Source organism: Schistocerca piceifrons, chromosome 8 (assembly GCF_021461385.2).
Source record: "Schistocerca piceifrons isolate TAMUIC-IGC-003096 chromosome 8, iqSchPice1.1, whole genome shotgun sequence".
Classification (NCBI taxonomy): Eukaryota; Metazoa; Arthropoda; class Insecta; order Orthoptera; family Acrididae; genus Schistocerca; species Schistocerca piceifrons.
Window position 1 is genome coordinate 329,535,267 of NC_060145.1, and position 27,290 is coordinate 329,562,556.

Below are 27,290 nucleotides of genomic sequence, written 5' to 3' on the forward strand. Positions count from 1 at the left end.
AGATAAACATCTTCATCTTCTTCCTATTCCATTTCTGTAACATTGCCTTCCGAGTTGATCTCCTTGTATAGATTCTCTTTATGCTCCTTCCACCCTTCAGCTTCCCCTCTTTGCTTAGTACTGGTTTTCTATCTGAGCTGTTGGTATTTATACTGCTGCTTCTCGTTTCTCCGAAAGTGTCTTTAATTTTCATAGTATCTTCCTTTCTTTTAATGAAATATGCTTCTAAATCCTTACATTTGTCCTGTAGCCATTTTGCATTTCCTGTCAGTCTCGTTTTATTCCCTTTCGTCAGCTTCATTTGCAGCGTTTTTTATTTTCTTCTTTTTTAAATTTAGTAACTCCTCTGCTGTCAAGACTTCCACAAGGCCTTGCCGTTTACCTATTTGATCCTTTACTGCCTTCATTATTTTATCTCTTCAACCTCTCTTTCGTCTTCTACTGTATTCCTTTCCTCTGTTCTAGTCAATCGTGCTTGTTTTTGAAATGTTAAGTGGAATCACTTCACGCCCACACTTGCATGATGACCATTCAAAAAGATCTAATATCACGTCTGCTTTGCTTAGTATCTGAAAATAATTCCGCTGAAACGCAAGAAAAACAGCGATTTATTTTCGCCTGGCGTGTTAAGAATTTGCAACTTTGAGTGAAGAATTGTTAGTAAAACATACATTTCTTTTGTTGCCATGTTAAAATTTGCTTGTTTTGCCAAAACAAGAGCGGAGTTTAGACAATGTCACCTCAATAACATGTTGTGCAGACGTCGTTGCGAGAGAAATTTTAAACAGCAGTTTATTAAGTGAGGACCTGAGGACAAGTAAGGTCAGTATCTCATGAAAAAGCGTATCCTCAGCATAAAAAGAAAAGTGTAATATTTTCCCTTATGCTCTTCCAAAATCCACGTCATTTCTCGTTTCACCAGCTATTGACGGCCCTTAAAAATACATTTCTTCATCGAAAAGTCTGTAGTTAATGGAATAACAAGGTAGATAACGAAGTTTTGCATAATAACCATATGACGAAATACTCACCTCTCTGCTGCTATTACTTGAAAAATCTCATTTAGCTATCTCAAACTGTTTATGAAATATCATGAATGTTGTGGATATTTCGCAAATGTGTGTGCGACATCTGACCTTTCTCTCCATATCGGTGAGAGAGATCTCCGCCAAAGTCTAAAAAAAACTTCAATATGTTAGCTAAATTTAACAAGCAGCAACGTATATATGCACCAGATGAAAAATCATAGTGACCTCTATTTTTCATTGCAAACTTTTTCGATCGCGCGATGTTTCACTTAAGTGCAAATATCAGAACAACTATGACCATTTGCGAAATGATGGGCACGTTATCATGAAGCTGGCATATAAAGCCATAAGTTTCGCAAAAAATGTTTTTTTTACCAAATAGTTTCTGTAAAATCGTTTGAGAGAAACTGCAAGGCCTGCGCCTCGATTCTGTCATCGCAGCGCGTCACTGGCCAGCCGAAGCGGGCAAACAGTGTTGGCCTCCTCTATCAAACAAACGAATGAACTCGGCCGTCGCCTTGGACGAAAATTAGTCGCTGCGCATACGCCACCGCGTCCTGCGCGTATTCTACTCTGTGTTGTGGTGTGTGCTCTCCACGCATGTCCGTCCTCTGCAATCCCACTTGCCTATGCATTACTACTGCAACGCAAGTAAAGTGGTCATCAATCTGAAGATCGTTTTGAACATCACAGTGCTTTAGTAGGCATGACACTGTCTTGCCTTTCCCCGACTTTTGAGCTGACTAACCCAACCAATTATAAGGAGATCCACAATTCAACGTGGATTCCGAATTTTCCAATCAACAAACATTGCCAGAGGTGAAAGAAGTGGTGACAAACTAAAATCCAATGATTGAGAGGGGATCGAACCCGCGACCTTCGAATTTGTAACCAATTTCCCCCCCCCCCCCCTCCTCTCACTGTTTTGATTGTAAAGGAACATACACAAAAAAGGCTTATTTTCCACTGCCACTTTGGGCCTTAAAAAAACTGCGTCACTTCTGGCGTTGGCTCCTAACTACGCCTCTCTCAATAGTTCTAACCAACGTAAGAGAGGAGGAAGGGAAAGGGGAGGGAGAGTATCTGTATATTTAACAGAGAAGATTTTTTTTTTTTTTCCAAACCTCTGGAGCGAAATCCGTGAAGCTGCCCGTGGCTGTGGAGAAATCCATGCACGTTATCTCGAAAATAAAGAGAAATACCGTTGGGATCATACTATCAACAATCCAAAAATAGTGCATCATATCAAATCAACTGCTCATTACAGGGCATTCTAACTACGCAGTGGGTCGTAGAAAGCACTATAAAGGATGTTGGACTAGTATTGTCTGCATTTTGGATTACGGACAGTGGCGCAGTGTAGTTCGTGCAAGTCCAAAAATCGAGAATATTCCTCTCACCAGTTGCAAAACAATGTTATGTTCTGCCCATTCGTCTTATATAGGGTGCCTAGGGAAGCTGATTTCTCTGGTCGCTAGACAACAATTCAAGCAAACCGTATTAATGAAGTTTATTATAAAATGAAATGATTACTGTACTTAACTTTGTGAGATATAGACGTGTCGCAAGCAAGGGGCGACAAACAAACATAAGCAATCTCTTCAGTATATACAATCCGTAATACAAGTGAACGAATACGGGTTCCAAGTCACTGCTGTAGCATTCATAGGTCGGCTCGACTTCAAATCGGCCGCGGCCGGGCGGAGCGGCGCTTATACGAGGGTTGCAACTTTAATAGTGGCAACTATTTATTTACAGCTCGTACAAAATAGATACGTGTTTCAAAGTTTTACTGACCTTCTAAGTAGTCACCCGTTGCCAGCGATATGGAATTCGTAGGATACTCTTAGCAGTGCCAGTTGTGTTGACAGATCGAGCGGCGCGGTCTATTGCCCGACGAATTTGTAGCAGTTCTGAAGCGACTGCCGTGAAGTGTTTCCTTCAGTTTAGAAATCCAGTTGAACTTACGAGGGGTTAAGTCAAGGAGTGCAATAGGTGGTATAGCACTTAGCAGCCCCCATCAGTCAAACAAATCAGTAACAGTTTGCACTGTACGTGCTTGAGCATTGTCCTGCAAAATGATGGTCAGGTCCTGCACAAAATGTCATCACTTTTGTCTCCATCATGATCATTTTTGGAACACAAGCTATGACCAGCCTAGAGACAGAAGTGATGACATTTTGTGCAGGACCTGACCATCATTTTGCAGGACAATGCTCAAGCACGTACAGTGCAAGCCGTTACTGATTTGGTTGACTGATGGGGCTGCTAAGTGCAGTACCACTTAGTGCACTCCCCCGACTTAAGCCCTCCTGAGTTCAACTCGATTTCGGAACTGGAGCAAACACTTCACGGCATTCTCTTCAGAACTGCTACAAATTCGTCGTGCAATAGACTGCGCCTCTCGAACTGTCAATACAACTGGCACTGCTAACAAGGGAACCTCCCCATCGCACCCCCCTCAGATTTAGTTATAAGTTGGCACAGTGGATAGGCCTTGAAAAACCGAACACAGATCAATCGAGAAAACAGGAAGAAGTTGTGTGGAACTATGAAAAAATGAGCAAAATATACAAACTGAGTAGTCCATGTGCAAGATAAGCAACATCAAGGATAATGTGAGCTCAGGAGCTCCGTGGTCCCGTGGTTAGCGTGAGCAGCTGCGGATCGAGAGGTCATTGGTTCAAGTCTTCCCTCGAGTAAAAATTTTAGTTTCCTTATTTTCGCAAGGCTATGATCTGTCCGTTCGTTCATTGACGTCTCTGTTCACAGTAATAAGTTTAGTGACTGTGTTTTGCAACCGCACCGCAAAACCGTGCGATTTGTAGACTAAAGGACCGAAAACATTTGATCGCAACCGATTCCTCCACAGGAAAACATGTCTGATATATTCTATACGACACTGGTGACGGATTGCGTCACATGACAGGAATATGTTGTCGACCCACCTAACTAGTACACTTGGCGAATGGGTAAAAAGATTCTTCTACCTTGCCTGATTTAGGTTTTCTTGTGGATGTGATAATCGCTCCCAAAAAAGTGATGAAAACATAAGTTTGTCACATAAACTGAAAATAAAAAATTAAAATTTTCACTCGAGGGCAGACTTGAACCAAGGACCTCTCGTTCCGCAGCTGCTCACGCTAACCACGGGACCACGGCGTTCCTGAGCTAACAGTTACCAGGATGTTGCCCTTGGACTACTCAGTTTGTATATTTCGCTTATTTTTTCGTAGTTCCATACAACTTCTTCCTGTTTTCTCGATTGATCTGTGTTCAGTTTTTCAAGGCCTATCCACTGTGCCAACTTATAGGGGGTGCGATGGGGAGGTTCCCTTGTAAGAGTATCCTACGACTTCCACATCGCTGGCAACTGGTTGTACACAATGCTGGTGATTACTTTGATGGTAGATATGAAACACGTACCTATTTTGTATGAGCTGTAAATACATATTTGCCACTATTTAAGTTCTAACCCTCGTATTACCTTGGCCTACATGCCGCTCCTGTCTCGGTGTCGTCCTAGGGAGGGGTCAGTCAGCGTCTCACAGCCGCCTCTGCTCTTCCGCTCTTGATCGTCTTGCTAGCGCTTGACGTTACGCCGGAACATTCCCCCTCCCCGCCCCCAAAGCGACGGACCGCCGTAGTAGTATACTGAGCGCCACCACGGCGTGGGAGGCAGGAGGGTGGACACTGCGCTGTACCGGAAGCCGTGGCCGCAGGGGACGTCAGGCTTCCGGTCGTACCCCGCCATCCGGCCTTCCTTCTGGCGGAAACGTTCCCCGGAAAACGACCAGAAGAGTACGCGTCCCCCTCCTGAGGCCAACAGCAAAATGTCGAAGACGTGGGCGGGGGCGGGTCCAGCTCCATCGGTAGAATGAGAGGAGGCGGAGGCTCCGTCTCCATGGGGTCGTCCCGCGGTGTCGTGATGACGCCCCTGTGGCAGATGCTGTGGCCGCGGTGTCCTCGGGATCCGTGATTCTGGGGGGGGGGGGGGGGGGAGACGGAAGGATCACCGTGCACATAACAGTGGCGAATTTGATTGTAATGTCTGCACGCAATCCGTCGGAGCCTGAAATGAGATACATACATGCGCCAAGTTGACGAACGATCCCATCCTCGTCGCAAGTGTTATGTTCTGCCCACTCGTCTAATATAAGGTGCCTAGGAAAGCTGCTTTCTCGGATCGCTAGACAACAATTCAAGCAAATTGTATAATAGTTTATTACAAAAGGAAAAGCTCTAGAGGAAAGGGGAATGAGAATTAGCTGGGTGAAGACAGTGTGTGTGTGTGTGTGTGTGTGTGTGTGTGTGTGTGTGTGTGTGTACGAAGGATGCCAATATTAACCTGCAAGGGAAAAAACTGACGCTGGTCAAGAAATTTAAATACCTAGGCTCTTACATGCAAAGTGATGGAGGACTGGAGGCGGAAGTACAGCACAGGATAAATAGTGGATGGATGAGCTGGAGGAAACAGCGGAGTACTGTGTGATAAGAAGGTTAAATGTAGAATGAAAGGTAAGCTTTACAAGTCTGTGGTGAGGCCTGCGATGCAGTATAGTTCAGAAACTTGGCCAATTACAAAAGCCCAACAGTAAAAGATGGAAGAGGCAAAAATGAGACTGTTAAGGTAGATGAGTGGGGTTATACACAGTGGAAGTGGGGCCCACAGGGAAGAAGATCCAAGAAAGTAGGCTAAGAAATGTCCTGGCAGATTAAAACTGTGTGCCGGACTCGAATTCTGGACCTTTGCCATTCGCGGGCAAGTGCTCTACCAACTGAGCTATCCAAGCACGACTCATGCCCCGGCATGAGCCGGCATTAACACTAAAGCTAGACAGATACGAGGATTGGAAGTTAAATAGTGGCAACTATTTATTCGCAACCGATACAAAAGAGTTACATGTTTGCACCTGTTACTGTCCTTCAAAGTAGTCACCAGCGTTGTGTAGAACCCGTTGCCAGCGATGTGGAAGGCGTAGTATACCGTTAGCAGAGCCTGTTCTGTTGCTAGTGTGAATGGAGCGGTCTACTGCCTGTCGGATCTCTGGAACAGTACTGAAGCGAATGACACGAAGTGGTTCCTTCGCCTTCGGAATCAAATCAGTCACAAGGACTTAGGTCCGGGGAGTATGGTGGATGGTACGGTATTTCCCTGCCCTATCGACCGAACAGAGCAGCCACAGCTTTCGCCGTATGCGCCCGCGCATTGTCGTGCAGAATGATTGGTGGGTTGCGCAGAAAGTGTCGCCGCTTCCTTCGCAAAGCTGGTCGCAAGTGATGCTCCAAAAACGAACAGTAATACTGTGCATTGACGGTCTGCTGTGGAGTAACGTAATGCGTTCGGATAACACCATCACAGTCGTACACGAGAATCACCATAATTTTAGACCGCCCCTTTCGCACCGTTAATAGAACAGGCTCTGCCAACGGTATACTACGCCTTCCACATCGCTAGCAACGGGTTCTACGTATCGCTGGTGACTACTTTGAAGGACAGTAACAGTTGCAAACACGCATCTCTTTTGTATCGGTTGTGAATAAATAGTTGCCACCGTTTAAGTTCCAACCCTCATAAAATACTTCCCCAGTTGCTCCGATACCGAAATTTTCGTACCCAAACATTTCCCCAAGGTTTCCTTTTCTCTGAAAGTTTCCCCAAAAAATGTTTCCTCAAAATTGAGAAAAAAATCTGGAATCGCTGGTTGTGAGAGGCGGTGCTCCGTTAGGTAGCGGTTAAAGCAGTTATTGCGGCATGTGTGCAAGGCTGGAAATATACTCAAAATCTAAGGCTAAGGATGAAAGACCAAAAATGGCAACCTCGATGTTGGCAAATATACCATGCTGATTGTTACCAGAGTCGAAGATTTTTCAAAACATGTCTCGTGACAACACTTTTACAACTTGTCGAACTTATCTGTGGTGTGTGTGTGTGTGTGTGTGTGTGTGTGTGTGTGTGTGTGTGAGTGAGAGAGAGAGAGAGCCTTGGTGTGTTGGTTAAAAGGAGACCATCTTAGTTCATGCACACAGTCTGTGTGTGTGCGCTAGAGCCGGCCGTTGTAGCCGAGCGGTTCTAGGCGCTTCAGTCAGAAACCGCGCTGCTGCTACGGCCGCAGGTTCGAGTCCTGCCTCGGGCATGGATGTGTGTGATGTCCTTTGGTTAGTTAGGTTTAAGTAGTTCTAAGTCTAGGGGACTGAGGACCTCAGATGTTAAGTCCCATAGTGCTTAGAGCCATTTGAACCATTTGCGTGCTAGACGCAATGGTCTGAGGGCGATTTCGCATTACAGCAGGAGCACTCCCGCGATCATCTACGCGCCCTGAGTGCAAATTTGTACGTCGGTCTGGTGATTCGACCTGTTTTGCTGCCATGCAGGGGGTGTTCACCATCAGGATAACGCTCGCCCACATACTGCTGTTGCAACCTAACATGCTCTACAGTGTCGGCACACTGCCTAGGCCCGCTTGGTCACCAGTTTCGTATCGAACACACATGGGGCAGCATCGGACTAAGACTCCAGCATCCTCCACAACCAGCATTAACCTTCCCTGTAATAACCAACCAAGGCATGGAATTCCATCCGACAAACTGACATCTGTGCGACACAATGCATGCATGTTTGCATTCAACATTCTGGCGGTTTCACCTGTTATTGACGTAGCAACATTTCACTTTTGCATGCATTAACCTGTGATCTTGCAATGTTAGTCGCTTTAATATGTTACCTAGACAAATTTATTTCAGAAATGTAATTTTTTCCGTCATTGTACAGTGTTTTATGAATAAATTTGTATATACATGTTTGGAAGTAAAGCTTTTGATTTGACGCCACTAAGGCTGCATGCGTGTCGTTTGAAGAGTTCCCCCGTCAGCTGCCAAGTGGTTTCTTAGAGTCCTTCTAGACCCAAAATCGGAAAACATCTCTTCTTAGGTACAAACTGCTGTACGGGCATAAGTTACTGTCTATTTCTGTGTATTTTGTCGTGTCCTCGTCGCTGTTAGTTCTGTAGCTTCTCTTCACCATTTGTTTGTATGTACTTACTGTAGACAGTTCATTCATACTCTTACGTCTTGTGGGCGCAGTCGAGGACAGCTTCCTGGGGCCGCAGGAGCCGCTGCTGCTGGGGCATATCAAAGAGGAGCCGCCCGACGTGCCGTCGACGTCTGCGTCGCCGCCGCCGCCACCGTCTCGCTTCATCCGCCCTACTCTCAGGGAGCATCAGCAGCAACCATGGCCACGCCGCCAAGGTGAGTACTTCTTCTAGCGTTAAGCAGTCCTAGAACCGAGAATTCGATGTAGATTCCAAGATGCTCTCGAGAAATGCCACCATCTCTTCAGCCCACATCCGAGAACATGCCCCTCTGGTTCCTCCTCCTCTTCCACCCCCCCGTCCCCGCTCCGCCGTGTCACATGTCGAGTACGACTCGTGTCTGCATCACTTGAAGCCAGAACGAAAAAACTTGTTTATAATACAGGGTGTATACGACCCGGGACAACCGGGAAAAACCCGGGAATATTTTCATCCGGGAGAAAACTGGGAAAAACCCGGGAATTTTTCGTAATTCCGGGAATTTTTCATTGTTTTAACTTTCCGTTAAATTTTTGTAATTTTGACTGCAGAGTTGATTCTCTAGCAAAGAATGTTATTGTATGTGCTGCTGGAGAATGATACTGCAGCAATAAAATATAAACGAGAGGGAAAGAAAATAAAACTTTAGTTGCAAAGGAAATGTGCAATTCATGAGAACAAAACACCGTGCACGCACAGTCTGCAGATAGTTAAAATATGTCAAAGGCCGTAGGGCGCAGACTGTAATTCTTAGTAACAACAAACTGCTTGCTATGAGCATGACGTCGCCACTGTTCACATTATGTTCGTTTGACCAATTGCCAGCGGTCTGTTGCGCATGCGCATTTGACTCGCGTATAAGCAGTACCTTCTCCCGCTACTTGAAGTTTGGCTAATGGCTATTAGCTGTATCGGTAGTTGCAGCAAGCAGGCAGATGCAAACGACAAAAAATTTTCTCGCGCGCCCTAGCTGCCAGATTCACGCTTGCACCGAGTTGTGGGGAGGGGGTTAACCTCTACGTGACCCGTGTTTACGTTAAGTGATTTCGCTGCTTGCATTCGTGTACAGCTCCCACGTCAAATGAAAACAAAACGGATTTCTGTGGCCGGGAGCTATCAAGTGAATTAAAATACATTCACATAAATACGGAGGGGAAAAATATATTTTAAATTTCAGTTTTCTGATTTTATTTTATTTTCAAGTTAGTAGCAGTCAAGCATTAATCGCCCTGCAGAACAGTGAAGTTATTTTTGCATGTTTGCTAAAGAAATTTGGCTTTGTTAATCTTTTCGCCGAGGCAATCATTTTATTTGAAACTAAGTGTTTCATTCTACAGTATTGGCTAGTTCCAACTGTTCGCTGAATTTCAAGTGCACGTTATCTTCTGCCATATATGGCATTATGCCGTAATAAAGAACCAAAAATGAGATCGTAGAGTACTGGTACTCCAAGAAAATTTACATCCCAAAAACCACACTGAAAAGCTTAATATCAGATGGGACCTACTTCATTGTGAACCTGAAAAAAGCCAATTTGCACTTCAACCCGAGTTATGCATTTTAGTATGGTTTTCGAAATTCCGATGCTCTTTGGAGTATCCTCTGATGCCCTGTTTCTTTTATGGTGTAATGTAAACTCTTAGTGCTTTATACACACGAACGTACGGGCTTCCTACACCACTGCAGTTGCACACGCACAATAACGCCTGTTTTCTGGCGCTCTCTGGCAACTGGTAAATCGAACCTATTTCTAACAGTATAGCGAACGGTGGTTAGAAAAGCGTTACTTTCAAAGTAAATTTCTTTTTACGCAAGATGAATTATGTTACGTGTGAGAAAGTGGAATGGATATCTAAATCAAAGAGCGTTCTAAACTGAACAGTTTGAGGACCAGCCCCTCATAAGAATTTCGAGCCGAGACATTTGTGTCATAATTTTAAATTTACTGGCACATTTGTGTGATGTGTCTTAAAGTATAACACATGCAAAAAAAGATCAATATTACATGTGAAATCTTAGCTTCTGTTGTAGCGTGTTAATCTTAAAGACTAATATTATATGTGAAAGCTTAGCTTTTCTTGTAGATGTACGGTACTGTGTACATTAATGTAAACCGTTAACTCTTCCTCTTGCGTGTTCGCGCTATGTAACCAGTGATCTTGCTATTGGCTGACTATAACACGTGTCCTATGCTCTGAATAGCTGCTGTCATCGGCTGACGAGATCTCGTGGCTTGAGATATGACTCGCTTACAAAAGGACATTGCAACCTCGGTTGCAACGCTCCGGAAACTAACGCGCTGTGTGTGGTGCAATTCGAATTTATACTTTGGTAATACGAAAATATGCAGCGTATATGTTGCTGCAAATCAAAGGTCTTTCCAAAACTTCTCTCCTTTTTTTTTATTTTATTGAAAGTCTCTCCAAAACTTCTTTGCCCTGTCTTTTCCGGGAAGTTCTACGCGATTGTATGAAACGTTAACCATTCAAAGGATTGATAAGTTTTACAGTTCCGAGGGAAAATATACCGAAAACCTACTGTCACTTAGCACAGAAAAAGTGTATTTTCGCCCTGGAAAAAGCATATTTTTTAAACGGGATATCCGGGAGAAATCCGGGAATAATTCGGGAATTTTTTTTCCTTGTCCCAGTATACACCCTGTAATAGTGTGCTTGCAGAGTTCTTGTTTGCATTTTATGCACAATATTTCGTTGCTCGGCCCAGGCGCGTTCTTTAGGTGCTGCGAGTTTTGCTGTTCTGTACTCGCTGCCAGGTCTCGCAGTGTGTTATGAGTCAAGGCAGCGAGTACACGCAGAGCAAAACTCGCATTACCTAAAGAAGGCGGCTGGGTCGGCCATCATATAATGTTGAACACGAAATGAAAACAGCAGCTCGGCAGAACAGCCGAAAGCACACTATTAATAAAGAGCACCGAGAAAATGCGAGAGGTCAGTTGTTGGTTTTCCTCGTAAAGGTTCTCGGATTTGCATTCGTTTCCGTTCGTTTCTAGTTGCCTCTGACATGGAATTGTTTACAGTAAATAACGCAGCGTGGATTAGTACATTTAAATAACAATATTCGATCATGCATGCTTACATTTTCTCAAGCATAATAACACATAATTTCGCTCGGGATACACCCATTAATTTTCACAAATGATAATGGAAACAGGAGAGGATTAAATATTGTGAAAATAAGCTGTTATGTAGTTACTGAAATTGTCTTATTTTCAGTTTAATTCTAGACTTCAGGTCTCAGAAGTTTTTAAGTCTCCTTTGCAACAAAATGATCTCTCACTAATTTTCACCACAAGTAAATTAGTACAAAATTGTAGATTTTCGTGCAGTGTGTTACTTGATTTCGGAGGATTATAATTTTGAAGAGCACTGAAAACAGCCATTATCAAGGGGCGATGTGGGACTATCGTAAGAGAGACAATATTTTTTTACCAGTTTTCTCATAATATCCAATACAGAGATGTGTGCAAAATCAATTTTCTATTGGTGAATCCTACTGCATTAAAAATTAATAGGCTTAGGCGTGTAACGTATAATATGCTTAAAGATATTGGTTTGATGCAACTCTCCAGGCTAGTCTGCCCTGAGCAAGCCTCTTCATCCGCGAATAATTACTGCAACCAACATTCATTTCAACTTCCTTACTGTGTTCATTTCTTGGTCTCCCTATACTGCCCCTATACCCCACTACGCTCCAATACCAGTTTGACAATTCGGAGACTCCTCAGAATGAACCAAGCCCTTCTTTTAGTCAAGTGGTGCCATAAATTTCTTTTCTCCCCAGTTTTAGTCCTCTTCATTAGCTGTGCGACTTACCCATCTAATTTTCAGCGTAATTCTGTAACACCACATTTTAAAACCTCACGTTCTCTTCTTGTCTGAATTGCTTATTATCAACGTTTCACTTTAGTACAAGGCTACCTCCAGACAAATGCTTTTAGAGAAGACTTCCAAACGCTTAAATTTATGTTTCAGTGTCAACAAATTCATATTTTCGGAAATGCTTTCATGGTATAGCTAGCCTGCTTTATAAAAATGGTTCAAATGGCTCTGAGCACTATGGGACTTAACTTCTGAGGTCATCAGTCCCCTAGAACTTAGAACTACTTAAACCTAACTAACCTAAGAACATCACACACATCCATGCCCGAGGCAGGATTCGAACCTGCGACCGTAGCGGTCGCGCGGTTCCAGACTGTAGCGCCTAGGACCGCTCGGCCACTCCGGCCGGCCCTGCTTATATATCCGCTCTACTTCAACCATCATCAGTTACTTCGCTGCCCGAGCAACAAAATTCATCTACTACATTTTTTGGTTTCCTAATCTAATTTTCATTCTCGCCTGACTTAGTACGACTATAATTTGTTACCTTTCTTTTGGTATTGCTACGCTCATCTTACCCTGGGTGACACTAGTCGTTGGATACCTGCAAATATCGTATGAAACCTCCTTTTGCTCAGCGTAGTGCAGCAACACGACATGGCATGGACTGAAGTCATTGGAAATCCCTAGCAGAAATATCGAGCCATGCTGCCTGTTTAGCGGTCCAGAATTCACTTTGCGGTGCAGGATTTTGTGCATAAACTGACCTCTCATCACGTCCCATGAATGTTCGATGGGATACATGTCGGGCGATTGATTCGGGTGATTAAATCATTCGCTCTAATTGTCCAGAACCAAATGGTCTTCAAGTAGCCGAACATAACCACTTTCAGTCAATGATCGGTCCATTACATATAAACACAGCTCATAGCATTATAGTGCCACAGTGGCTTGTTGACAACTTGTGTTCATGGCTTCTTGGGGTCTACACCATGCTCGGACCGTAGATGAGCTCTTATGAACTGAAATCGGGACTCATCTGACCAGTCTTTTAGGGTCCAGACGATGCGGCCACGAGTCCAGGAGAGGTGCTGCAGGCCGTGTCGTGCTGTTAGCAAAGGCACCCGCGCCGCTCGTTCTTGCCATAGCCCATTAACGCCAAATTTTCCCGCATTGATCCAATGGATAAGTTCGTCGTACGTCCCACATTGATTTCTGCTGTTATTTTACGCAGTGAAACGTGTCTGTTAGCACTGACAACCCACACAAATGTCGTGCTCTCGATTGTTAAGTGACCGCTGTCGGCCGTTGCGTTATTCTTGGTGAGAGGCAACGCCGGAAATTGAGTATTAGTGTTACACTTTGACAGTGTGAATCTCGGAATATTGAATTCCCCGACGATTTTTGAAATGGACTGTCGCATGTGTCTAGTTCCAACTGCCATTCCCCGTTGAAAGCATGTTAATTTTCGTCGTGCAGCCATAATCACGACGGAAACGTTCTGACATGAATCACCTGAGTCGAAATAACGGCTCCGCCAACGCACTGCCGTTTTATACCTTGTGTACGCGATACTAGCGGCACCTGTATATGTATACAGGGTGTTACAAAAAGGTACGGCCAAACTTTCAGGAAACATTCCTCAAACACAAAGAAAGAAAATATGTTATGTGGACATGTGTCCGAAAACGCTTACTTTCCATGTTAGAGCTCATTTTATTACTTCTCTTCAAATCACATTAATCATGGAATGGAAACACACAGCAACAGAACGTACCAGCGTGACTTCAAACACTTTGTTACAGGAAATGTTCAAAATGCCTTCCGTTAGCGAGGATACATGCATCCACCCTCCGTCGCATGGAATCCCTGATGCGCTGATGCAGCCCTGGAGAATGGCGTATTGTATCACAGCCGTCCACGATACGAGCACGAAGAGTCTCTACATTTGGTACCGAGGTTGCGTAGGCAAGAGCTTTCAAATGCCCCCATAAATGAAAGTCAAGAGGGTTGAGGTAAGGAGAGCGTGGAGGCCATGGAGTTGGTCCGCCCCTATCAATCCATCCGTCACCGAATCTGTTGTTGAGAAGCGTACGAACACTTTGACTGAAATGTGCAGGAGCTCCGTCGTGCATGAACCACATGTTGTGTCGTACTTGTAAAGGCACATGTTCTAGCAGTACAGGTAGAGTATCCCGTATGAAATCATGGCAGTGAATCGAGGAAGTACAGTACATACTGACGAAACTAAAATGAGCTCTAACATGAAAATTAAGCGTTTCCGGATACATGTCCGTATAACATCTTTCCTTTATTTGTCTGTGAGGAATGTTTCCTGAAGGTTTTTGTAACACTCTGTATATTGCTATCCCATGACTCCTGTTACCTCAGTGTGTAACCTATTTTTGTATTATAATAATTCCAATCTCAAAGAAAGCAGGTGTTGACAGATGTGAAAATTACCGAACTATCAGTCTAATAAGTCACAGCTGCAAAATACTAACGCGAATTCTTTACAGATGAATGGAAAAACTGGTAGAAGCCGACCTCGGGGAAGATCAGTTTGGATTCCGTAGAAATGTTGGAACACGTGAGGCAATACTGACCTTACGACTTATCTTAGAAGGAAGATTATGGAAAGACGTTTCTAGCATTTGTAGACTTAGAGAAAGATTTTGACAATGTTGACTGGAATACTCTCTTTCAAATGCTGAAGGTGGCAGGGGTAAAATACAGCGAGCGAACGGCTATTTACAATTTGTACAGAAACCAGATGGCAGTTATAAGAGTCGAGGGACATGGAAGGGAAGCAGTGGTTGGGAAGGGAGTGAGACAGGGTTGTAGCCCCTCCCCGATGTTATTCAATCTGTATATTGAGCAAGCAGTGAACGAAACAAAGGACAATTCGGAGTAGGTATTAAAGTCCATGGAGAAGAAATAAAAACTTTGAGGTTCGCCGATGACATTGTAATTCTGTCAGAGACAGCAAAGGACTTGGAAGAGCAGTTGAACGGAATGGACAGTGTTTTGAAAGGAAGATATAAGGTGAACACCAACACAATCATAACGAGGATAATGGAATGTAGTCGAATTAAACAGCTGATGATGAGGGAATTAGATAAGGAAATGAGACGCTGAAAGTAGTAAATGAGTTTTGCTATTTGGGGAGCAAAATAACTGATGATGGTCGAAGTAGAGAGGATATAAAATGTAGACTGGCAATGGCAAGGAAAGCGTTTCTGAAGAAGAGAAATTTGTTAACATCGAGTACAGATTTAAGTGTCAGGAAGTCGTTTCTGAAAGTATTTGAATGGAGTGTAGCCATGTATGGAAGACGGACGATAAATAGTTTGGACAAGAAGAGAATGGAAGCTTTCGAAATGTGGTGCTACAGAAGAATGCTGAAGATTAGATGGGTAGATCACATAACTAATGAGGAGGTACTGAATAGAATTGGGGAGAAGAGGAGTTTGTGGCACAACTTGACAAGAAGAAGGGATCGATTGGTAGGGCATGTTCTGAGGCATCAAGGGATCACCAATTTAGTATTGGAGGGCAGTGTGGAGGGTAAAAATCGTAGAGGGAGACCAAGACATGAATACATTAAACAGATTCATAAGGATGTAGGTTGCAGTAGGTACTGGGAGATGAAGCAGCTTGCACAGGATAGACTAGCATGGAGAGCTGCATCAAACCAGTCTCAGGACTGAAGACTACAACAACATAAGTGCGTAGCGGGTTTCTCATTCAGGAGTCGCATTTGAATATCGTTTGTGAGAATATAATTTTATGCCTCATGTAAGAACGAGGGGCTTCTGGTGGCGTGAATCGAAATTCTGCTAGGATACTGGCTCATGGAGATTACAGTTTGTTTTCCCGCCAGTTTGTTGCTAACGTCGATCGGAATCCGAAAACCGCGATGCGAATCTGTAATCGATGGGTTCAGGAGGTTCGTACTCAAAGCCGTCTAGGATCTCAACGGCCCCAATTCGCAGCTCGTGGTCTAGTGGCTATGAATCACGAGACCCTAGGTTCGATTCCCGACCGGATTGGGAATTTTCTGTGCCCGGGGACTGGGTGTTTGTGTTGTCCTCATCATTTCATCATCATTCGTAAAAGTGGCGAGATTGGACTGTGTAAACATTAGGAATTTGGTCGGGTGCTGATAACTGCGCATTGGCGCGCCCTTCAAGCCAAACATCATTATCACTCGATGCGTCAGCAGAGACAACGGCGTCGACACTTGTGCTCCCAACGACAACACTGGAGACAGAAGGGCCACCAGTAGTCTTTCCAGACGAGTTCCGCTTCTGCGTGCACCACGATGCACGTGCCCGTTTGTAAAGACTCAGAGGAGAACGAACCTTGTCACCTTGCAGTAGTCATCGTCGTACGAACCGAGCACCGGCGTTATTATATGGGCTGCCATCGGGTACACAACACGATCATCCATAGTTGGCGTAGCCGGTAATTGGGACAGCAGGTCTTACAGGGAGCGTTCAATAAGTGAAGTAACACATTTTTTTGTGAAAGCAGGTTTATTTCATTCGGGATTCAAATACAGATATTATTCCCACTCTTTTCGCTGCAAAACTCCATTTGTGAGCACAGTCTCCGTTCAGTGCGATGGCCTTACACAACGTTACCGGGAGAGCCTGTATGCCCGCTTGGCACCCCTGTACCGAACGACGTCAGGGCCAACGTCATGTTGCATCAGTATCTCCCCATGATTCACGTACTGCTTTACGTGGAGTGCAGCCTTCGTTGGGCTATACAGATGGAAGTCGGAAGGTGCGAGATCAGAGTTGTAGGGTGAATAAGGAAGTATAGTACAGTGAAGTTTCGTGAACTCGTCTCGAGTACGCAAACGTGAGAGACCTTGCATTGCCATGGAGAATGAGAAGTTCGTTTGCAGTGCTGTGGCGACGAACACGCTGAAGTCGTTTCTTCAGTTTCGAGAAGGTTGCACAATACACTTGAAAGTTTATCGTTGCACTGTGAGGGAGGACATCGAACGGAGTAACCCCTTGAGAGCCGCAGAAGAGCCGTGTGCGGCCTTGAACTTTGGAAGAGAAGTGGTGTGGCGCCGCTCCACGGATTGTGGTTTTGTTCCCGGCTCGAACTGATGAACACATGTTTCATCGCCTGTGACCATGTTCGACAAAAACTTGTCACGATCAACCTGTCAAACAATTACCCTCAGATGGCCATTGAACCGTGATTTATTTTCAAAGAATGTTGTTAAGAAGTTATTTTATGTACTAGCGATTCATCAAGAACATTAACATATTTGATCACACTATGTAAGCCTGGAAGTAGTTGCCAGGGAGTAACTGATGCTATCATAACCTAATTCCTTTTAACAAATAGGAATTTTATTCACTTTAATAGAGCCTAAAAGCATTTTTTTAAAAGAAACAGATTTAAAATTATAATCAGAAAGCACCCTCTAAGTATCAAAGTTACAATTTATTCAGAGGCAGAAAGAAACAAGTTTTGACTGTATGAGCTTTCGGGCAGAGAACCTTGCCACTCCCTTTTGGCACGGCTGTAGTTAAGACTGCTCACAACAGCCTTTGAAAAACTATACTGGTGCAAATCTGCAACACACCAGATAACTTTAAACTAAGAGTTTTAACAATTTACACAAGCACACAAACTATGCACCCCGGTAGGAGGAATGTAAATGGTACAAAACACAAAATATTAACCTTGCAGCCGAAGGTGCAACTTGATTTTAACTTGTAAGAAGAGTCTTATGGTGAAAGGGTGGCAACTTCACATACTAAAATGATCATTTAAATAAAAGCCCATGAAATGCAATCTTACATAAAATTCTACAAGGTTGGCCAAACAATAGTTAAGATGCTCTACAGTACACAGATACCGCATCTCAAGATCATAGGCAATAATATCAAAGTTTCCAAAGATCAAAACATATTTCACGTATTAAGCCGTTACACTCAAAGTAATAAATTCGTTAACACACCATGTCCGACAAACATGACAGACAGCTACTAACGTACGGTAGATTGATAGGGAGATTGCCGAACAACCGGAACCGCAGGTTGCTCTTTCCCGCCCATAGTCCACAAGGGAAAAACGGACGACCGAGTTTATAAACCACCACCTTTCCGCGGATGGGCAAACGGAGAAGAATGGTGGGACGACCCCAAAGCAAAACGGCTGGTGACCTCACCAAGAAAACAAGTAGAATTTAACAAGAGTAAATCAAACAACATATCACCAATCACTTAGCAACTAATAAACTGCGATTTCTCGAGAAGACCTGGCGCAGCACCCCAAAATCGTTCTCCCGAACCGTCCGCTGCCAGCCGCTTCAACGGACGAAGGAAGGCGCGCCGATCTCCCGTCTCACGGCGTCGCAGCTCGCACCGGCCAGACTGATGTCGTGGGTTGACTCCTGTTGCCCTCGTTTCGACCGCGAAGTCACTACCCCTCGCTATACGCCGCAGCCCACTGGACTCACGTTGCGACCTCACATGCGCCGACGCTCAAGACGGACAAGTCATCTTGTGTCTCAGTGCGCGACCGACCAACCGATCGATTCAACCGCCAATGACCATTGCCTGAGCAAACTCAAGCAGACTGGCGGCCTAACGCGCAGCCTCTGATGCAGGAACTGGCCCCGATCGGGCGACTACTCGCTGAGTTCTCTTACTGGCGGAGTGAAAAGACTCTCATTTTGCTGGCTTTAAAGGTTGATCCGAACGACAGACATAATAGCACTCCGAACGACAGACATAATAGCACTCCGAACGACAGACATAATAGCACTCCGAACGACAGACATAATAGCACTCCGAACGACAGACAGACACCAACTGCCTAACAAATGCGGACGAGAGACAGACCCAGACTGACCGACTGGCGAGCTCATAGCGCCCCATAAATGCACGTGAACAGGCAATCTTTCCCGTTTCCCACCAGAGGGAGATAACAAAGCTTCGATTGTCACAGCGGCGCCACCACCAGAAACGGAGGGCGACTGCTTCACACTACGCGCTGCGGCGCGCTCTTCGAAACAGCAATTTTTACCACGGCTCAGTCATTAGTTGCTCTTTATGGTCTTCTGTTAAATAGGCGTCGAGGAACCCATCTTTGAGTACCCCACTAGGTGGACGACTGTGTCAACACTACCAACGGTGATGTCCAGTTGTACAGCGAGTCATTCGCCGATCACCTCGAATGATTGTGTGCGCACGTTCCAACATTGCAGGAGTCAGAGTTGGGTGCGGCCCGCCAATACGCGGTATATCGGGCAGAATTGCACGACTTTGTTGCGATGATGACGGACGCTCTGCCCAGCGACTCACACTGCTTTTGTTCAGTGGCCTCCGTAGACATTCTGGAAGCGTCTACGAATACCTCTGGTTTTCCGCCAAACAAAGCAGTGAGAGCTCTCTGCCTGGAACGCACCTCCATTACGACCGCCATTTTGGAGACTACGTATAGCGCCGCCTTCTATCGGAACTTCATGAAACTGTAGGAGATGAAGCGGGAATATTCCAGAAGCTTCGCAGCAAATTCCCCCGCTTTTCAACTGAAATTGGCCGAGTAAAAATGGGGTGAATTATTTATTGAACGCTTCTCGTATATTTCTGACATGTTAACGCCAACGGCTGTGCTGTCTTCTCTTTGTGACTGTGACGTTTAATGCAAGATCGCATTTACTCCTGGTGTCATCATGTCCTCAATATTGAGGATGTACCAGTTTTCATTCTGCCAAGCACATTATCCAAATCTCACACTTGTTGAAAACATTTTATTGTGAGTTGCCGAGAGGCGGACACGTCACCACAGGCCAGCCACGACGACTTTCGGACTCTGCTCTAGAGCTGAAACAGCATGGAATGGTGCAATCGAAGCCCAGTTCGCGTCGATGCCCAGTCGGGCTGGGGCCCATGTTGCCGTCATGGATGGCAATTCAGTGAAGTAATTCTGGGTTTTGACGCAGACGCTGAGTTTCTCACTTGCACTGTATTGAGGATTTTACTCGAGAAAAGAAGAGCAGAACCGTAATGATCTGCCGCCCTGAGCGACACTATTGACGGCACAGTTCGCACTCAAATTATCGCGGACAGAGGGGCTAAAATGTTGCTGACAACGAGATGTCATCGAAATGAGAGATTTGGAGACCACGGGGACGTTTCTTCACAACTGCCATAGATGCATTAGCAGTGTGCTATGTTGTATCATCTTGTTGAATACAGACAGACAAACACTCCACGTATTTATCCGTCGTCTCCGCAAATCTGGCAGAACGAACGTGTTCCCCTTGTGTACCTTTCCCTACAAAAACAATTATTACTGTGAATATAAACCCCGCGGACCTCGTAAGTATTTCACTTATGAGACTTTGACATCCATACTCAGTACACTAGCAAAGAAAATACAAGCAGGGGCAATAGAGGCACGTATCGCTGCTCAGAGCTATGCTGTAAAATAAATGCTGTTGGTGACAGTGCTGTTTACACTTTCCGCCGCTACGCTGTATCATTGCACTTGTTGACGTAACCGACAGTCACATGGCGCAGCGTGTGAATTGCGTCACGCGCGACTGCCCCGCCTCCTCCGTAGCGGGCCGCCCCCTCCTAGTCTCATCCCTACCCACTGCCATGTGCGTCGCCTAATCAGCAGCCGGAAGGCGTGACGTCACGGCCTGCTCGGCTAGCCTCGGCTCGGCGCCGGCTCCCGGTGTCGATATTCGTGTCGGTACCGGACCGCAGCCATGTCCTCGGCCTACAGAAAGCGATCGTGGGTGTGGGAGCACTTTCAAGCTCTTGGCCGTGAGAACGTAGTTTGTTTGTTATGTGGGAAGAGGCTCGTTTTTTGCTCCAGCACATCCGGCATGGCCAAGCACATAGTGTCGTTCCATCAAGAGGTCTTACCGGAGAGCTTCCAAAGCGCAGAAACAGGTAAAGCAAAAATACGCATTTCACGCGACAACTTTTTCCAACAATCTGCCCGACGCAGTAAAATTGAGACGCAGTTTGCGGCTGGTATCCTTTCCTGGCTAACTTCGATCAGCATGCGTTTGTCACTGTACAGAAAGACTTTCAGATATGTCAGTTTGGCTTGAAATCAACAGTAACTTTTGAAATGACATAACTCCAATTATTTGGAGGATCTATTAAGATGTTAAATTCTTTGCGTTACATGTGGAACAATACTTCCTCTTCCCATTGTATGCGTCATCATTCATTCATAAATTCTTTTATTCTTGTAGATAAGAACAGTGTCGCAGAAATATTCACGAGAAAGTTTCGCTTACTTAACAATTCGATCGCAGAAAATGTGCACGGAAGATTCGACGTACACAAGGAAGAACGATGTTTTTGAACAGGAACTGTGATAGACTGACAGAAATAAATGATCAGTTGGTTATTTGCAAGGCTTATGCTATTGCCTTAAAAAATTGCTGGGCAAAGGAAACCGATACTAGTTGTTCACGGGTTTCCGGGACGTCACATGCTACTCGCGACCTCGCGGAACCCGATAGTTTCTTGTCAGCTACAGAGGACGACTCCTTGCCGGGATTGGTCGTACCACTGACGTGGTTTCGGATTGGCTGGCGACTAGAAGCCAAAACAGTCGCCATGTTGAAACTTACTGCTTTCGCCGTATTTTGCAATTTCAGGGCGCAGTTCCCATAAAAACTATATTTTGAGATATTTATGACCTTTGTTCTCTAAAATGCGCGTTTTGAGCTTTGATTGATGTATGTGCAGAAGATAATCATCGCCGATTGAGAGGTTAATGGACGTTTAATCTGCTACAGCTGACGGTTGTCTGCTTTCTTTCAATGTTTACTGGATACCTTCAGATGAAGAGATAAACATGTCCTCCAGTAACGTGTGGCGGTATTTTGAGGTCGATAACTGCCAGGATACCAAGGCAATTTGCCAGTTGTGCTTCATGTCTGTCTCAAGAGGCCTGAACAGTCGTAGGCTGGGAACAACCTCCTTATGGAGACACATGAAGAGTTATCATGGTGCAATGATAGTGCCAGACACTGAACATGTATCAGGTACGTTATCTTTGATAGCGCGTAAAATATTTTCGCAGCTTCGTTAGCTGCACAGCTGTCGACTTTCGGTAAGATAGCCCTCACACATTATACATTTACCCCGTAGCCGTTTCCGCGTAGAGTACCCTAAATTTCAAAGCAGCCAGCTGATCATTGACAAACATTGGTACATTCTGCGCATGGTATTCCACTTTCATATAACCGAGCGTTGCATTGACGATCTGTCAGGCGGCTACATTGCTGAGTAGTGAAAATTCTGACCGCAGGAGGCGCTGCTGTATCGGCAGTAGAAATTCGTGAGAATGCAGTGTACTGCAAAGCATTAACTGTGATACATCACGCGTTTGCAATCGACCGAAAGTAAACTAAGATTGAGTGCTGTGAAATAGATATGCCGCAGAAATGCTGCGTCCCTGGTTGCAAAAGCAACTACTTGACAAATTACAGAAATTTAGGGTATGTGCCAGTATTTAGATTTCCAAGAAATTACAGACTTAGGCAGATGTGGCTTGACGCGATAGGTAAAACAAACTGGACGCCTTCGTACAGTTCTGCTGTTTGTTTAAATCATTTTAAAACTTGCGATGTTGTTGGAAAAAGTTGCGAGGTTATCGATGAATGTAATCAGTTACAGCGTCGTATAAGAACGAAATTGAGAGGAAATGCAGTGCCTTGTGTGCAGCTACCTGAGCCTAATTTCAGCGAACGCTATGGCCATCAGATAAGGAATTTTGTCGGAGGTAGGTAACAGATTACGCTTGTCCTAACATCGAGATAAATTGTGTGTCAGTACATTTTCCGTCCGTCAGAGTGCGCATCGATTGCCGCCATGTTGTCAGTGCTGCGTGTTTCAACGCAATAGCCGAAGGCGGGAATTAATGTGGAAAATCTGTTTTGTTTGTAGCCTCGACTAAGACCACACACACAAGTAGCGCAAAAAGGAAGTGTTTTTATTCATTTTTATGTGAAGTTGTGTATGGCCAGGCTCATCGGGAAACAGCGTAATATTTGTGCGTGTGTATATAGTATAGCTGTGTAACGATTCCGAAGTGTGCGCTAAATGCAAAGTAGTCTATTTTGGTGAGGTAATCGGTATTAGGTAACTCTGACCGATGACATCTCTAGATTTCGCTCGATGGAGCATGACAAGGTCGAAAACTGTCCTGTCGTTAGACCAAAAGGTTGAAGTCATTAAAGCTTTAGAAACCAAAAGTCAGATGCAGGTAGCACTGCAGTATGGTATTTCACAATCCTCAGTCTCCCGTATTAAATCTAGAGAATGTGATATTCTTGATAATTGGCAGTTGAGACGATGTTCAAAAAACAGTTACAATGCGACGGATGTGAGCTCAGCTGACACTGACAGTTCGCAGTCATTAGAAGACCGCTGTAGCAGCGGGAAAAAAGCAGTCACATCCAAACAGGCATATGATAATCAACCTGCATCGCCTCTGTTTCTCAGAGCGATTGGATCTTTACACAACTTTAATGGTGAGCATACCAGCAGTCATGCCACTTCATTCAGTGCCTTTTTTTGTAGTGGCAAATCGGTTAGAAAATGTGTTTTGTGTTATTCCTTGAATGAATGTTAATTTTTATGCCGTGTTTGTTATTTCTGTTTAGAATTTGCTAGTTATTGGTTCAATAGGTTTGTGTAAGTCAGAAGACATGCACCCCTTTTACTTCATCGCAATATTGTAATAGCCTTTGCAGAACTATCATATTATTCATTTAATTTAACACATCGAAGCATTGGTTACGCAGTCACGAATGAGGGGTTGTTTTTCATATAATTTTGGTGTTTGTATTATTCAGTGACTGCAGCTATTTTATGGCTTTGAACAACCGAACAACAAAAAACAGCAACTTACATTATGTCGTATGACATTAAGTTGACAACCTGTTATACTAAATTCGGCACCTAACTTACTTAATCTTCACCTATAACTGGAATTTAACCACATATAGCATATTTAATATTTGAATTTAATATCACTCCGCTTTTTGCTTAATTTTTTATATACTAACGATTGGCAATTATTTAAGGCAAACCGAGCGACAAATACCCCTGCAATAAAAACGAAGTAAATATTGGAGGAAAACAAGACTTCCAAAAGTTATCCCGGTTTGTGATTTGTGACATAGTTACGTAATTTTCTTAACAAATTTTATACTGGTTGATTGGCAGATATTAAAATAAAATTTCCATTTATGTTTACTACTTGCTCTTGCATATCACGTAGTTAAAGATATAAGTTTCTCTGTGAAGACCACGGATAACTTATTTTCCTGTCTGTGACCAATTAAAATGCCTAGTCTTTGATAGTGTTACTGTCAGTTATACATGAAGCCCAAGATACAGACATGTAATATTGTTTTAATTCCACATAAAATGCTCGGCGAGAATGAATAGAAATTTTATCACACACGGTACTTAACAGACCATATTTTCACTGCCTGTGGAAAAGCAGTAACAGTGTCTGGTCAATTGCTTTTTTTCTCCCAGGGAATTTTTCAAAGACTTTAAAATCCATGTGAAATGTTCACTTTTGGACCAGCTGAATTTTTTACTGTAGTTTGCAAGTAGGTAATGTGTTTAATGTCTGTGAGAATTGCAGGTTCTTTGCAGTCTTTTTTCGTAATATTATGTGAGAGAAACACTTACATGATGTAATTGTGTGTCAAATGCTGTGAAGGTTTTCACATAGTACATCTTGAATAGATGTCATGTAAGGAAGGTTATTAATATTCAAATTAATTTTAATTTAATTTGTGCTTCTCCAAATTTCTCTGTGGTTTGCTTTTCTGAGCAAAAATGGATAATATGGGGAATAGATTACTAATCTGATTATTCACATCGTAGTTACTGTTTATTTCTATGTAAAAGTACATTTTAATAGCTCCTTTCTGGTATTTTTATCACTGATTACCTCAGAACTCCAGAGAGTATTTCATCCAACATTGTCTAGAGCTTTTCTCTAGATCTACAAATGTTTCGAAATTGTTTGCCTTTCTCCATCCTCTCTTCTAAGGAAACATTTTGTTTCAGTGGTGCTTCATCTATTGCCGCTTCATTAAGCCATTAAGAAGAAAATGTTCTCTTCACTACAGAAAATATGTGAATGGGTTTTGATGTGGTTTAGTGATGCATTGTGCATTAGGCCTATACAGCTATGATGTTGTTTGTTGATCATAATTTAGATAATTTGTCCTTGAATTGTGTATTATTCTAATAGTATATTTACTTTGTTGTGTAAATTATTTGTCATGAGATTTAAAATGGCCTCTTCAATCCAACCTTTTGCCGAGGAATTAATTTTTAAGTCCCCATATATTTCTGAACAACACTTCTATTTAGTTATTTCATGTAAGAATAGATCAAATTCATTCATTCAAAACACATGTTTTGTAGTAAGCAATAATTATTGTTATTTTATTCATGTATGGGCCCCAATAGGACCACATAAGGTATAATCCATCAATGTCACTTTTGATGGTTGACTTTCCTTTGTGTCCAAATTTGTTTCATTCTTTCAGAATGAAATCCCTTTCTTTCATCAGACCACAGTGTACCAGCCAGTTTTCTAATTTCCCACTAAACCAACTTTCCAAGGAAATGTTTTTCTGTCTGTAACATCTGTCTGAGTTATGCCGGTTACATTAAGATCCCTCACAATGCAGTGATCCATGTAATTGGCTTAGTTTCGGCCTTACTTCTGTTTTCATAGAATTCTGCTGTTTGTTTTGTCAACCTAATGGGTGCTGTTCTTTTAAAGTGCCCATAAAATTTAAGTCTTTGTTTTCTCATGTCACCATGTATGTCTGTGTATTCTTCTATTTCCTTATTACTTCTCAGCATTTAAGATTCTCTATCAATAATTTTAGGGCCTAATATTTTTCTAATATTCTTTCTTTTGAATTTCTGCACTATCCCTCTTTCTATTTAAAATAAAAGTTCCTGCTCCATAAAGACCTTCAGGTTTGATTACAGTGCTGTAACACCTAAATGTACTGAATTTAGAAAGTAATTTTTTATTATAAATATTTTGTGTTAATCTGAATGCAGTTACCATTTTTTGACAGTGATCTTTGTTTGCAGCTTTTCCAGACCCTTTTTTTGTGTGATTTCCCCCAAGAATGTAAACTGAGACATACTTTTTATTTTCCCATATTTTGTGTTAAAAACTTCAGTGCTGGTCATATATTCCTTTTTTCTAGTGATATTTGTAGTCCTATTTTTTCCTCAGTTCCTATAAGAAGTTCAATTTGTTTTTGAGCTGTGGTAATATCCATAGTTAAAATTGCCAGACCATCTGCAAAGGAGAGGCAATCTACTCTAATAGTACTTCTGCTCAACTTGATTGATTCATCTATATTTTGGCTCTACTTTTGTTTTCGCCATTCTGTAATCGCCTTTTCCAAAACATAGTTAAACAGTAATGAGATAAGTCCATCTCCCTGCCTAACACCAGTCTTTATCAAATGGTTCAGAAATTTCTCCCATGAATTAAACTTCAGAGCTAGTGTCAGTTAACGATTCCTTAATCAATGTTAGAGTTTTATTATCTAGCCCTTGTTCCTTTAAAATTTGGAAAAGAGATTCACGATCAACCGAGGTGTAGGTCTTTTTAATATGTTCAAATGTACATACAATATTGTTACCAGAAATCCTTTGTGTCTAAGGATTAGTTTTAAATTAAGAATTTATTGTGGACAGGTCTGTTTGGTCTTAAGCCTGCTTGGTATTCATCAATTTTAGGTTATAACTGTTCTTAGCCTTGATCAAGTAAACAATGCAAGAGAATTTAGTATGTGACTGGGAGAAGAGAGATTCCTCCGTAATTATTAACATCAGTCCTATCCCGTTTTTTATGCAATGGATGAATTAAGGCAGCTTTGCAGTCCTCTGGTATTTTCTGTCTTTGCCAGACATGCCGTGTTAGTTGAGTGATTTCTCTTATAGTTTTAGGGCCAGCTGATTTTAGTAATCCTGCAGTTACACGGTTTTCTCGAGATGCTTTATTTCATTACTAGTTTGCTGTGGTTGGAATTTATTAGCTGGTTCTGACAGTTCAATAGTTTTTCAAAGTAATTAGCAAGTACCTTCCAGTTTTCCTGGATGTTAAGAGCCAAATAGCTATTTTCATTTTTGGAGCAAAGACTTTAAGGTTTGTAACCAGTTAGTTTTGTTTTGGATGTTTTATAAAAGTTTCTTGCATTGTTCTTTTGGAAGTCTTTTTTGATTTTGACAAGTTGGGCATTTTCGTAGTTTCCTTCAGTCTGTCGGATGAATTTAGATGTT

At 43.1% G+C, this 27,290-nt stretch overlaps 1 protein-coding gene across 9 annotated transcripts in view; it reads left to right on the forward strand.

Annotated features, from left to right (window-relative positions):
• Positions 1–27,290, forward strand: part of LOC124711198 (protein bric-a-brac 1-like) — a 448,529-nt gene that overhangs the window by 286,234 nt on the left and 135,005 nt on the right. For 5 of the 9 annotated variants that reach the window (XM_047241130.1, XM_047241129.1, XM_047241131.1 and 2 more), the window contains one exon: positions 8,112–8,276. In XM_047241130.1, the coding sequence (XP_047097086.1) occupies positions 8,112–8,276 (165 nt within the window). Of the gene's footprint in view, positions 1–8,111; positions 8,277–20,677; positions 20,877–22,453; positions 22,729–22,813; positions 23,480–27,290 lie in introns of those variants that run through there. The other 4 variants (XM_047241142.1, XM_047241137.1, XM_047241132.1 and 1 more) reach the window with 4 other exon arrangements.